Here is a 14,569-nt window from a genome sequence, read left to right as displayed (position 1 = left end):
TCTGCGATGCTTGAACCGATTTTCACAAACCTTAGTTAAAATTAAAGCTCACATTGTCTCAAAAGCTACCGTGAAATTTTATCCGGATCCGACTTCCGGTTCCGCAGTTACAGGGTGATGAGTGTCAAAGTTTTCAAATCACCATATAGTATGACAATATGCACAACACCGGTACGTGCAACGTGGAAGAAGAGAACACAAAACGAGCGATGCGGGCTTTGTTTTATTTTGTACACGCTAGAAAGAAAATTAAACGGTTACGGCTGTCTACTAATAGTGTGTGATATTAGTTAAAGGGCGGCTTTCAAACATGCTTGATATTTAAAGAAGGTGAAATTCTCCATTCATTCCAGCCTGCGCAGACCCGTTCAGTTCAGGCCAGAATCCAGGTTCAGAATGCGAATCTATGGTTCAGTTCGGAAATTCAGAATTCCAGACCAGATTTCATTTCATTTCCAGAAGACAAATCTAAAATTCAGTTCCTCGTCCAGAATCCAAGGCCAGAATCAAGTGCCAGAGTTCTGCGACTGATATTTCAGAACTTGATTCCAAACCGGGATTTCGGATCCGAATTCCGAATCTGATATCAGGATCTGGTTTCTAGACCTGGGCTTTGGATCTGTTTTTTCAAAAACTGAATTTTTGGAACTGAAATTGAGGCTCAGATCAAAATTCCAGTCCATAATTCAAATTTAGAATGCAGTTCCAAAATTCAGAACCAGAATTCTCAACCTATCTCAAGCTATGGAGCTCCCAGAAACAGAACTCAGATCCAAAATTTAGTTGTATTTTCATAATTCAGTTCTAATGAGTCCATGTTTAGAGTTCTAGACCAGATTAAAAGTCTTTGGTTCTAAAATTTTTACAATTCCAGAAGTGTAACTGAATTCAGGAACTAGATTCTGAGGATTTTTGAACTAAACTCCGAATCTAGATTCCAGAACAGAATTTCTAAGTTAAATTCTGAATTCAAATTTAAAATATGAATCCTGGACCGGAACCCTGTAACTAAAATTCAGCTGCGAATCCAGGTCTAGAGTTCAGTGCTAGGATTCAGGGTCAAAATTCAGTGCCGGACCAGAATCCTGGTCTCGAATTCAGTGAACAATTTAACAATTCAGAATTTAGTTCTAGAACTCAGTTTCGACATCCCGCTTCCATTCACTGCATTGCAAAAACTGCAGACAACTGTGATAAAATAATTAAATTTTTTTCACCAATTGTGATTGGATCCTGAATTCATCCCGACCTGCACATGTGGTGTATAACGGTAGCGTATACCAGCTAAGGAGTGTATCGAGAATAAGCTTTCCACATACATTTGTGTCGTACGCATGTATTTGTGATGGTTTTTTTATGCTCAGATCACAGTATGTTGTGCGTTTGGCTGTCAGCTTTCGTTTGTTTACTTGTTTGTGCGGTTGAAATTCTGCGTTTTCAAAATGTCGCGTATTGAAAAGGAAGTGAAAATTAAGGTTCTCGACACATGGCTAAGTAAGAAGGGTTTTACTTTGCGAAAAATGGCGAATCGGTTTGGAATGCATCATGCCAGTGTTAAAATCATTATTAATAAGTTTGGGGAACACTATTCTTTGGGTGAGCTACCAGAAAGAGGCAGAAAATCCGGTTCTTCCAACCCGAAACTGGATCAGAAAGTGGTATCTCTAATCATGAAGAACAAATCAATGTAAATACGAGCAGGAACGAGTGTCGGAATGATCCAGCGCATCAAGAGGCGAAATCAAGAGAAGAAATTCGGTCGGAAGGTACTGTTACGGCAAGCAATATGTTCCTGTAATTTGAAGTCAATCATTTTTTACACTACTGGAACTAAAAATGCAGAAATCTATCGATCTGAGTGTCTCCAGAAGAGATTGCTGCCTTTATATAAGAAGCATAGTACAGCTCTACTGTTTTGGCCGGATTTAGCGTCGGCTCACTATGTCAAAACCACGCTCAATTGGCTTGCGGAAAAGGGTATAAATTTCGTTGAGAAAAGCCCTCAGCTTCGACCCATCGAACGTTACTGGGAAATCGTGAAGAGGGCCTTCAAGATCTTCAATTTTTAGTTTGAATAAAATATCGTTTTTTATGATAATTTGAAAGAAAAACTTGTGGATAGCTTATTTTCGATACACTCCTTATTGAACTGTTCGAATAAATACAATTGGAACGATCAATTCTATTATGCATCTGCCCTATTAACTTTTGAGTTGCTGAAGATGCTCTTATCGACAACAAACTGATAGTACACGGTTTAGATGAGGGTAAGATCGCAGTGAGGGCGTCGTAAGCAACCGGTTTTAAGATGGATGAGTCTATTGTATCATTCATCTCCATACCGGATTAGGAGATTCAACGCTAATCAGTTGAAATCGAGTAGAATGCAAAACAAAAATACCCATCCTTTAAATTGACTCACTTGATTCAATCTGCTTGAAAAGCGAAACACGAAAGGGGTCGGTCATGGATTGCTCTGTTTTGAACTTTCGAACCAGAGGAGCAATCATCGGAAAGCGTTTCACTGTCACTTTTGGCTCGATAAGGGGCAAATCCAAGCAATCCACGACACACGGTGTTATGACAGGTAAATTAAGTTTGGAATTATTCTGAATCCACCCGAACGCGTGAACTTTGAAGAAATGTCAGACTGTAAACTTGAACTGCCTCCGGCAGCAACAGCTCAATTACTTTACGGCTATCCATCTCATTAGATTACAGGTCGACCCTCCGCGAGTAGAATCTGGATCACCTACAAACGACGACCGGTAGTCAGTAGTGAAACTGTACCGAGCGATCGCTCTCGCTCGTACGTACGTATGCTCCTCCGCATTCTAGAGGCACAGGAAAACTTTTAGCGAAGGATAACAACCCCCCGGACCCCCTCTCGGATTCGAGCGGTTCAACCAATAAAAGGATGGAAAACACGCCAACCGTCGCCTGTCAGGGGTGAATCACCAATTAAACACATAATTAACCAGCTTACGGATCGTCACAGCTCAACTCAACAATTCCCAATCCACTTGCAGAAATTGATTGCACTTCACCGGAAGAAAAAAAACGTCAAAGTACACTCATGAATTCGAGTGGTGAATTTTTTGTACGGCATTTGCTTCTAGATCTAATCGGTGGTTGACCTTCGAACTGCGTAGTCGCGGCTGCCGCCAGATTGCAGTACTTACGCGCATACTTTCGCATACCGGAGATTGTTGTGTATTCTGCAACCTGCAACGGTTCACATCAGTTAGTCGCGACACGTTCGGACACCGTTGTCTATCGCATTAGTCGTATAGCTGTCAATGCAGAATGCTGCGCTTGTGAAGGGAAACCTGCGCATCGTAACTCATCCGCGGTTCTGGTGGCGGCTGATCAGACATCTGAGGTTCAATGTCGCGTGTGCGGTTTTTTTTAGCACCCGCCGCCGAGGGGTTGTTCCGAGTTCCGAGATATGTCATCTCGAAAAAAAAACGCTTCCGTCATTAGCGGATGCTGCTACGGTAAACCACGCGTGACCGCTCGAAAGAAACAGTTACGTACCGACTACCATCCGCAAAGATTGAATTGCCGACTGTTCGTTTTTTTCATTATTTTTGCTCGTTTGTTTACGTTTTGGTGCGAGACAACAAATTAGTCTAACCGTACATTAATTTCAGCTACGAATGGGTCTCGGTGCTGCTGTCGACATTTGTCACCGGTCAGAAGATGTTAAATTGCTATGAATAGTGTCCTTGAGATTTGCCAAGTTGAACGATCGGCGTTTATTTTTTTGACAGGGGATTCTCATAAATTATTCCGTGTTTTCGTTTCTCATTTAATACCAATCTTGCACGAGATCGATCCGGTTGGTGTTCCTGAACTGTAGCAGATGAAACCTTGCAAATTCGTAAAGGTCAGCGACAAGCATGTAAGCGTCCTGTGACCCAGATATAAATTTCAAACAAGCGTAAGCAACGAGTTGAAGCTGTCAAATTTGACAGCTTGATGACCTTTTGCTGTCACCTGTAGGTGGCCCTGCCCTATACACTTTCGCCCTCTCTCTCTCTTTCGCCAATACGATTGATCTAGACAAATGTGTCCTGCAGCCGTCGGTCAGTTTGTTTACAAACTGGTTAACCATTCGGGATTCGCTCGCGAGAGTGAGTTCCCTGCATGATGCAATGCGTAGTCCGGCTTCCTTTCTGGGATCGCGGGGGGTGATAATCGGTACCGCCCAACCGTGTGAATACTCGGAAGAAACAGCTTATAATTAACTCGTTTCCACTAACAGGACTAATTTATGTTTACGCATGTCGTACAATGGAGGGAATCCCATCCATGCCGCGCGTCAACTTTTGTGAAGGTTACGGGTGCGTGCACCTTCTCCGTACGTGGACGGACGCTGCAGGGCTTGGAAATGGTTGGGTCAAAGTTCCAACTCTCGAAACAAGTTTTACGAACGAACAAAACCGCTCATTGTTGTCGTAGGTTTAATGATCGCTAATGTGACATTGACTGCACGCGATCTTCGGATCTTCTGGTGTGATGAGTACAAACAAAACATAAATAAACAAAACAAACGATTTTGGTTCACGCGATCGCGATCGCGACCGCGGTGACTAATAACTGTTCAACGGCTCCGGTACCGGTTTACTGATGTACGTTTTGTTTGTTTTCTTTTTTTCCCTCTCTTTCAAGGAATCATCAAGCTCGGTTTTCTGGGGCTGATCTTCATCGCGATGGGTTGCACCGTTGTCGTGCTCAACCCAACGGATTTGATAGTGACAAATGTAAGTTTTGTGCAACTGGGGATTTCCCACCGAACGAGATGTCGAGATTAGTATTTCTTAATTTCAGATGCTATCGATGTACGAAGGTTCCTATCTGCACCGACTGTGGAAAAAGCCACCGTTGGATGTGTTCATCAGTATCTATGTGTTCAACGTGACCAATGCCGATGCCTTTCTGCGTGGTGAGGAAAAGCTCCGGTTGGTGGAGGTCGGTCCTTACGTGTACCAAGAATATCTGGAAAATCACAACTCAACTTTCAACGCGAATGGAACCCTAAGTTTTACACCCGTCCGGCGGCAAAAGTTTATCCTGGAGCGTTCGGTTAGTGATCCTCGGAGTGATTTGATCATAATGCCAAACATCGCACTGCTGGGAGTATCCAGTGCAGCATATCAAATGTCGACGTGGGCTGCGCTGGCCGTAGCAGCCGCACTCAAACCGATCGGTATGCGTCCATTTCTGAACATCAGCGTTCACGATCTACTCTGGGGGTACGACGATCCGTTGGTCAAACTTGCCTCGACGCTTCTGCCGGATATTATAAACTTCAAACGAATCGGAATTCTCGATCGAGTAAGTGTTTTCACAGACAGCATTGCATCATCACGGTATCATTCGTCCAACGTCGCCCGAAATCGGTGTTTCTCTTCGAAACTCTCGGTATATTCTCATCCAAGCTCTCTTTCTTTATCTCTTTCTCTCGACCTCACAAAACTAACCCATAACCCATTAGTTTAACCGTGTTTCCCCCTGTCCCATTCGGAATAGATGTTCGACGATGGTTACGATACGGTCACCATAAATCTCCCCGAATCGGTGCAGAACCTGCGTAAGGCTAAGGTCGTCGCCGATGTCGACAGTGACGAAATGGATCTCGTGGAGGACGACTACTTTGCCGGAGATGTGTTGCAAATTGTAGCCGAGGAAGAGAAGGAAGAGGTAGATGAGATCATTCGGAACTATTCGATCGATTTGTGGAACGGATCGCCTGGTCTAGCCCACTGGGGCTACGTCGGAAAGGATCACTGGGATGCGAGTCGAAGGTATGCCTAATATTTGTTTTTTTTTGTAGACTACTTCATCTATTTCTTCTTCCAGAAACACTCCATGCAATACCTTGCAGGGTTCATACGACGGGACGGTGTTCCCGCGCAACATTTCCAAGACTGAAGTATTCAGGGTATACCGGAAGGCTTTCTGCCGAACGCTTCCAATCGCTTTCGAGCGGGAAGGCGAACACGACGGTATCCAGGCCTACTGGTTTGCAATTCAGGCGAATGCCTTCGAGAGTTCGATGGATGATCCATACAGTTCATGCTACTGCCGGAACGGTAAATGTCTGCCCAAAGGTCTGGGAGACTTGGGTCCCTGTTGGTACAGTGAGTATTATTGTTTTGCGATCTTCTTTTGAAGCGTACGATTGTAATCCGCTAAAAACAATTCCCGTAGACATACCCGTGGCCGTATCTTTGCCACACTTCTACAATGGAGATCCAGTTCTGGTGGAAGGAGTCGATGGACTGAAACCGGAAAAGGAGAAGCATGAAGCGATTATTATTATGCAACCGGTAAGTTGCAGCAACATATCGAATGAAAAGGGCCCTACTAATGTATTCTTTTGGTTGCAGCAACTGGGAATTCCTATGCAAGCGAAGATTCGACTTCAGATCAGTTTACTTGTCAATGTCAGTTTCAACACAGAACTGCGGCCGTTCCATAACCGAGTGATTCCACTGATTTGGGCTGAAGTGGTGAGCGAGCATTTTTAATAAATTGTCAATTTGTTTCGTTAAATTCTGCTTTTCTACCGATATTGTATTGACTAAAGTAAAGATTCTATTTTCGAGATTTCACATTTCGGTTCGTCGAATGTGAAGCGATGAAAATCGAGGTGAATATTCTGGTTCTATAGAATTTTTCCTTGTTTCTTCCTCACTGTTTTGCTCTACCGAAATACAATATAAATCTCGGCTGATTTTTCAAATAGCCGTATGAGCAAGTAACAGTTTCTTTTTGCTCACCTTTTTTTTAGATTATTGTGACGTTTATCTTGGATTTTACAATTCTGTTTGAAAGTTCAAGGTTTCGGGTATTATTTTGTACAAAGAGTTGAGTGATAAACGTGAAAAACCGGTTGGTAATTAATAGAAGAGAAAGTAAACAAAGAGAAACTGTCACTTGTTCTTACGTCCTATTGAAAAATCAACCGTGAACTGTCAAAATTCCAGTTTCCATCCTAACTACTGTCAAACCGGTTGTTTGAAGTCAGTTTCGAACGTATTTTCAACATCATTGCACGAAAAATCGAGTTAGTTTCGAACCTGATTCTTATATCGAGTTTGCTCACACCCCCGTTGCTAAGTGCAAACCCAACTCAGTTTCGTGACAAGTGTTTGTTTGATGAAATTACTATGTGAAGTGAAAATGACATTAGTCGAAATATTTTCTGTCAGTGTCATTCTAAATTCAATAAGGCACACTGCCTTATTGAAAAATCAACCGGGATTTTTCCTTACACGCGAAATAAAAACTAACTAGTTTTTGATTTCTTTTTACTTAATTTAGAGTTCGTTTGAATCTTTTCTTTCATTCGCTTCCTACATTGTTGTCAAAACCAGCGAGAGTTTCGTTCAATAGGCTAAAATTAAGTAAACCGTATCAACCTAAAATTGAGTCAATACGACTCAACTGTAGAGTAAATATAACTTACCATTGACTAGATTTAACTCATCTTAAAGTATTTTTTACTCGTGGCTCACGGAAACTACCTAGAACCACTTTACCTAAAATTAAGCTATTAAATGGAACCCCAAAATTGGGTGGAAAATAATTAAAATTAGGTTGTTTTGCGGTTCCGTGTACATCCACTCTGCAGAGTCATTAGTTTCGTATACAGACTCTCATAGTAACAGACCGGCGAATACATCTTGGGGAGCCAAACGAACCGTCAAATGGGAGTTTGACGGTTCGTTTGGCTCCCTAAGAGGTATTCGCCGGTCTGTTACTATGAGAGTCTGTAGTTTCGTACCGGGAAAAATTTCTCTGCCATGTTATTTTTTCAAAAATCTGTCTCTGACTCGAAAATTTATCTGGATTTGTCTGTGCCTAACTTTGTACAAGGAACTTATGACCGGACTCTATTTTCAGTGAGCACAAAAAACAGGTCTCACCACCTATCGTCTAGAGGCCAAAAGCATAAAGATCTGGAGAGATCTAGCAAAACCTGATGAAATCTGTAAAAAGATCTGATAGGTTCGAGTGTCTGTCGAAGCGAGAAAAATCTGGCATTTTCCAGATAAATCTGGATCATAAGTCTACTTGAAATTTTCGCATTCCGCCGTGTTGTTCTATTTTCCTATCGATTCTTGTAAGTATGAAAAAATTCTTGAATAATTCACAAAAAATCAATCAAATATAAAACTTTCAATCCATGTGTCGCCTAGTGGTTATTAACGGTTCTGTTCCTGCCGGGTTCTTGCCATACAAGACTGGTAGAACCGTTTTGAATCGCTCTACATTTTTAGCGCCTTTGGTTTCATTTTTTAGAAGTACAAATGAAAGGTATTAACATGCCTTTTACACTTCCAAACATGATATGTAAAGCTTCTTCTCTCAATAAACCAGTATTTGGCCTGCAAAATTCTGACAGCTGCCAGAATCTTGCCAGGTTTCTGCCGGCTGCCAGAATTTCTCACAAGCGGGACATTGAGACTTGCTACACACGTACTTGTAGCTACTCAGTTTCACAAAACGGTGTTTTACCCAAAATTGGGTAGAAGTAGAACCCTATAAAATTAATTGATACGAAGTCTGATGAAAGTGTCTTTTACTTCAAGTGACATTCGGCACACATCGGCTAACTTTTTCGGGCCGATTTCGTACACAATCGTTCTGATAATCGAACCGATTTGGCTCGAATTAGTTTTTAGAAAATGTTCTGGAAACTGCACTTTTTGCAAGATATGTTCAGTGTCCGAAAATAACTTATGAACTGTCAGAAACAAACCTATAGGGTTATAATTGACAGCGAAGAAAATCACTACCAGTCTGATTTTTAACAAAAAGTCTAAATTATCACAACTTTACAGCAACTTTGGTTGAATTGGTATTATTATTTCTGGGCTGAATCGTTATTGTACGAATCATAATGTTTCTCGCTTGTGGATTTTACTTTTTGCTTTTTTTTGTTTGTCATGGATTGTCATTACTGGATTATTTATCATTTGATAAATACTTACCCGGTAGTTTGTTTCGACTACCAAAAGAAGCTGTCTTAGGGAAATCCCAACCGACCAACGAATAGCAAATGTTTGTCTTACTTAATGTAGGACACGGTCATGTTTCATAAACAACTTGAGCAACTGTTTTTATGACGTCTTTTCCAATGACTCAGATGCAATATTGGTGCTAGTTGTTTTTCGATTATTGACTTTAAATATTATGTAAGTAAACGATTTTAAAGTTTTACTTAAAGTATTGGCCTTCCAACCCCAGCTCGACATGTAGGTAGCGCTGCAGTTCAAACGATGATGTTTCCGAATGAAGCTGTCAAAATCCATCTGATACATGATTATTCTTCGGTGAATTTTTATATATTTGTAGTTGGAATTCGAATGATCGAAGAATATACTTTTGGAAATTAGAATAGGGGGAAAAGCATTGATTATTTTCAGTTAGAATTTCAATATTTTTCTTTTTAATATTCCGATTGAGAATAAATCTTTTTTTTTGTTGCTTTTGGAATGGCAACTAGTCTTTAAACTATCCGGTAAACGAAGTTCAAGTTTTTCAGGGGAATATTTCATTCATTATAATTGTTGTTGTTTGCTTCGCAATGACTGTTGCTTTTTGAAAATAACATTAAAGATTGGAATAATCCTCAAAACTCTGAGACACGATGTACTTCACTCAACAGCGAGAGTTTCGTTCAATAAGCTTACTTACTAGTGAGTAAATATAACTCACTTTTCAGTATATTTTTGCAAGAGCCTCATGAAAACTATTTACAGTTACTTTACATCGAATTGGAATACTGAACGGAACCCAAAATTTAGGTGAAATGTTCTAAAAAATAGATAGCTTCACAATCTACAAAAATTTACATAAAAAATTGGGACAAAATTACGATCGACTTACTTTAGATGAAACTTGAGACACTACAGACTCCCACAGTAACAGACTGGTGAACTTTTCCTTCTTAGGGAGTCATGATATAACATAGAAATTTGACGGCTCGTTTGATTTCCTAAGAAGTATTCGCCGTTTGATTTCCTAAGAAGTATCCGGCACAGTGCCGTTTCAGTGCAGCTCGCCGTCAGTGTCGCGTCCGTCCGGCAAACTCAAATTCGTCGTCACCGATATTTTTCATTTTCACTGAAGTCGGTATGTCATTGCATTGGCTGTGCCGGAACGGAAACAACACGGAAACGGAACGGAAGGGTACCGATAAAAAAGAACACTGACGGCGCACTGAAGGCACTTTCACTGAACCGTCACGGAACTGAAATGTGTGAATAGTCCTATAATATCAGTATCCGTGCACGGTGTCGTGCCGGCACTGAACCGGACCGGATATGTGTGAACAGTCCTTTACCTTGATGGAAAGACCCATTCGACTCAAGGCTGAGACCCATAAAAATAGAAAATCGACTTAAAACTCGTATACTGTAAATTATTCAAACAAGAAGTATTTACAGGGAATCGGAACGGCACTCTTAAAAAATACACATTTAGAAAAAGTTGAATATTTTTCAAGATTGAAATAAATCAAATAAAATCAGAAAAAACCGAATATCTATAATTAACATCCAACGTTATTGAAATTAGTACTTGTTTTTTAACAATTTTTCTATAATGCAAGCACTTCAGTGCAATAACTAGAAGCGGAAAGTTTTGTGGCTCTCGCTTGGAAAACGTGGAACTAATATCCAGGTCAGGTTTCACGAACAAACATTCTTTTTCATGAATTTGAGTTTGGTTTACGCTGAATACGAGGGGAACCTTCAGAACTCGAGTGAAATCAGTTTTAAATAAATATTTAATTTTGGGCCTGAATCATTAGTGTAAGAATCGTAAAGCTTTTCGCTTGTGAATTTTAGAATTGCGGAGAATTACTTTTTCCTAGTCTGGTTTAATGCGGGACAGATTGGGCTGCTCGTCATGGATTGTCATTGTTCATTAATGAATTATTATTTATTTACTAAGTAGTACTTGTCCATTATTTTGATCCGCTTACCGCTTACATTAAAACGATCCTAATGTTTGATAAACAACTTGAGAAATTGTTTTTATGACGTCTTTTCCAATGACTCAACTCAATGGTGCAATAGAGGCGCTAGTTATTTTTGAATATTGACATTGAATATTACGAAAGTAAACGATTTTGAAGTTCAACTTAGGGCATTCGGCTAAGTTCTGATGGTGCGTCAACTTCTGTCACCGGAACGTCAGTGTGCGTCAAAACATAATAAAATAAACATAGGTTCCCCAGTGTAATAGTACTGTAGTTGAGCAACCCGTGACACCAAAAGCGCCGTCTGGTCAGCGTTGCCATGTTGCCAGATTTGTCTGGCGAATGCCAGATTTGTCTGGCGAATGCCAGATTTTCCTCGTTTCGCCAGACACTCAAACTAACCAGATCTTTTGCCAGATTTTCCAAATTTTTCCAGACTTTTCATTTTTTCCTAGATTTAGTCAGATCTTACTAGATTTTTACGGTTTTGGCCTCTATACGATAGGTGGGGAGACCTTTTTTTTGCTCACTGAAAATGAAGCCCGGCAAAAATTTCCTTGTATTTAGTAGACCCAGACAAATCCAGATAAATTTTTGAGTTTTGACAGATTTTTGAAAAAATAACCTGGCAACTCTGCGTCTGGTATAAAATGGGTGCGTATATTATAAATGCTCCTAAAATGCATGTAAAAAGTTGCCTGCGCATTTAACACAACCACAGTACACGCTCTTTGAACATAACTCATTGTTTTGAGTTGCGATTACTCAAATTCATAAACTGGAACAATATGCAAATTTTTGAGTATGGATTTGAGTAAAGTAAACTCGTTGCCATGAGTTCTCTCGCATTTTTTCATACATTAGAGTAAGCGTTGAGTTTTTAAACATTTGAGTGAAAAAAATACTTCTTGCACTTCAGAGCGTTTTCATTCTCGGAATATTCTTATCGAAATAAAGAATGCAAGAATACGTCGTTTTCCATTACCGTATCAAGATCCGGTTTTGAAAACATGAATCAACGTCAATGATCGATGTTTCGTGGTTTCAATTATGTTTAGTTAAAAGCCCAACATAAGTATATCAAAATAATTCAATTTTGACTCCAAATCGTTCGAAAGGAAACGGTTTTGAATCCTTTTTTTGCGCATTCAAAAGAAAGAAGAACAACTTTGTATATGAAACAAACGAAGAAAAATTTCTTCATTTTGATAGCAAGGAACTCAAATTTTGAGTTGAACTTAATCAAATTTTTAACAAAATATTTTTTTCTTATTTTGAGTAAAAATTACTCAAGTTTTGACAATTTCGTCCCTTAACTCAAAAATCAGTAGATAGGTGGTAACTCAAGTTTAGAGTACGTGCACTTTTAATGAATTTGAGTGATGTGTCACTCAATTTTGAGTTATGTTCAATGGGGGTGTTCACGAAATATTGGTTCAGTTTGCTGGAACGGTTTTGCCAAAATAGTTTGAGAATTAGGGTGATTAGTATAAAAATATCTATTTCACATAAATTAATCAGGTTTATCGGGTTTGCAGATTTGGATAGTCGATAACCAAATAAACTTATCTCAGTTTTAGTGGAAATTCAGTTTTCGATTCGGAAGGCACCAAGAATTTAATTCTTACTACGATTTCTCAAAGATGTTTACACTGATTTCGAAACATTTTGAAACAAATGTAAACTATACAGCTACTCAGGTGAATTTATCTGACTTCGGCTACACCGATTTTCGAATTCTGGTTCCAGTATCGAATCGTTTCTCAAAGCTCAATCGTTTTCTCAAAAAAAAGCAAAATCGACAAAGACAAAATTAATTTCTTTTTTTTTAGAAAATATCAATCCCTTAAACTTTAAAGCTGGACTCAAAACTATTGCAATTTATTCGTCATATGGCCATACGAATCGGTTTGGGTTATGCTGGTTCCTGTATACCTGCTCTGGAAGTTCCCCTTAAATAACCGCAAACTCTAAAGTGAAACATACTTCGACACATCATGGAATGTTCAATCGATTGTCATACGTTTATATTCAAATTTGATCCGATTTGCAGTTTCGACATTACAGAATGAATAATTTAAATCTCAAATTGCCGCTTAAAATGACGGTAATTAAAATAATGTTATGAGAACTAAAACATCGAAGAATATTCATGCAAAAAAACACATGCGGATTGATAAAAAAAAGGTATTATCTCATTGCTAGGTGGATTAAGCACGTTTTTCATTCATATTATCGTAATGAAATAATGCATACTTGGTTAATAATAACAATACGGTAACCCAAGTACGTCTAGCGTATCAGGTTCTAAACGACAACGATTTGAAGATATTTGCGGAATTGAATCTTTTTTCTCCTAATAAAATTGCTACCGGAATACGGATACGAGGAGGTTTCCCTAAGTCTGGATCTGAGAACATTATTGAGTTTAATTCACGCTCACTTGCAGTAAATAACTCGGTTTAAATTATTCTAGCACCGAATGTTTCATTCCAGCTGAATTTCCGTTAGAATCAAGAATGCAAAATGCCAGTTTTAATTTCAATCGCCATACTATTTTTTTTCTACCCCAAATTACAGGCGGTCGAGAAGCTTACACCGGACATCGTGATGTGTCTGCACCTGCTGTTCGACATTGCACCGTACCTGCAGAATGGGTTTGTGTATCTGCTGTGGTTGCTGGGGGTTTCGCTGCTCGCCACCACGGCGCTGATGTTGCTCTGTTCGCGCCATGCAACACTCGAGTACGACCCGCGCAAGTCGATCCGATACTCCACGGTCAACATGATACCGTATCCGTTGCGGAAGGAGCTGGAAAAGTATGGCGATGGTGAAATCCGTCGGGAGGCACTGCTGATAGAGAACGAGGCGTAGCGGATTGCGGGCGGCAGAACCTGGAGGAATCTTAACGATTTTGCCCGGTGGGTGAGATCTGTGAACACACACTATTCTTATAGAATAACTTAGTCATTGTGATAGTTAAGACCTAGCTTTACGGGCTTGCAGCTGAAATTCGATCGTGACAGTGAGCAGCTTCATCCATTCATTGAAATTGAAAATTTATGTATTTATTTCCTGTATGTTGCTGAATTGGGACCATCCTTAAAATAGTTTAAAACTGTGATTCCTATTAAAACGATAAGCTATGAATTCTACTTTATTGTACGCTTCTGGGGCAGTACCTAACAACAAACACGGTTTCAGCGAGCGGAATTCTTTCGATACTTAAGGATAAAAGGTGTTATAATAAACCAGCTGGTCGGGTATAAAATAGACGCTACTCTAAACGTTTCCGTTCCATGACAGTATGAGCAATATAATTAAATGCATGTATTAAAATTCATTATGTGTAATGTGTCTATAGAGAGAAAACTCCCATAGTAATTCAGTACGTCGCTTATAATTAGAAATTTTTTCAATACCACCATCACATTCCGTTTGGACTAATTGAATACCTGTTGCTTGCCGTTGAAATCGGTTCTGATGCGGCCCTGGTGTTAACTTTCAGTAAATTATAACGATTTGCAAACCAAGAAAAATGGTTCTGGCATCGGGGAAGACAACCGATGA

At 39.7% G+C, this 14,569-nt stretch overlaps 1 protein-coding gene across 1 annotated transcript in view; it reads left to right on the top strand.

Moving 5' to 3' along the window:
• LOC131434604 (scavenger receptor class B member 1-like) overlaps positions 1-14,342 on the top strand; it is a 36,383-nt gene extending 22,041 nt beyond the window's left edge. Inside the window, exons 3-9 of the mRNA XM_058601474.1 lie at positions 4,675-4,766; positions 4,834-5,340; positions 5,536-5,810; positions 5,866-6,146; positions 6,217-6,335; positions 6,396-6,518; positions 13,580-14,342. Coding sequence (XP_058457457.1) covers positions 4,675-4,766; positions 4,834-5,340; positions 5,536-5,810; positions 5,866-6,146; positions 6,217-6,335; positions 6,396-6,518; positions 13,580-13,873 — 1,691 coding nt within the window. The 3' untranslated portion in view covers positions 13,874-14,342. The remainder of the gene's footprint in view (positions 1-4,674; positions 4,767-4,833; positions 5,341-5,535; positions 5,811-5,865; positions 6,147-6,216; positions 6,336-6,395; positions 6,519-13,579) is intronic.
• The last annotated feature ends 227 nt before the right edge of the window (positions 14,343-14,569 follow it).

The sequence above is a fragment of the Malaya genurostris genome, chromosome 1, assembly GCF_030247185.1.
Source record: "Malaya genurostris strain Urasoe2022 chromosome 1, Malgen_1.1, whole genome shotgun sequence".
In the NCBI taxonomy this organism is placed as follows: Eukaryota; Metazoa; Arthropoda; class Insecta; order Diptera; family Culicidae; genus Malaya; species Malaya genurostris.
Note: the sequence above shows the minus strand (reverse complement) of the source record. Positions and strands in the feature narration are given on the sequence as shown.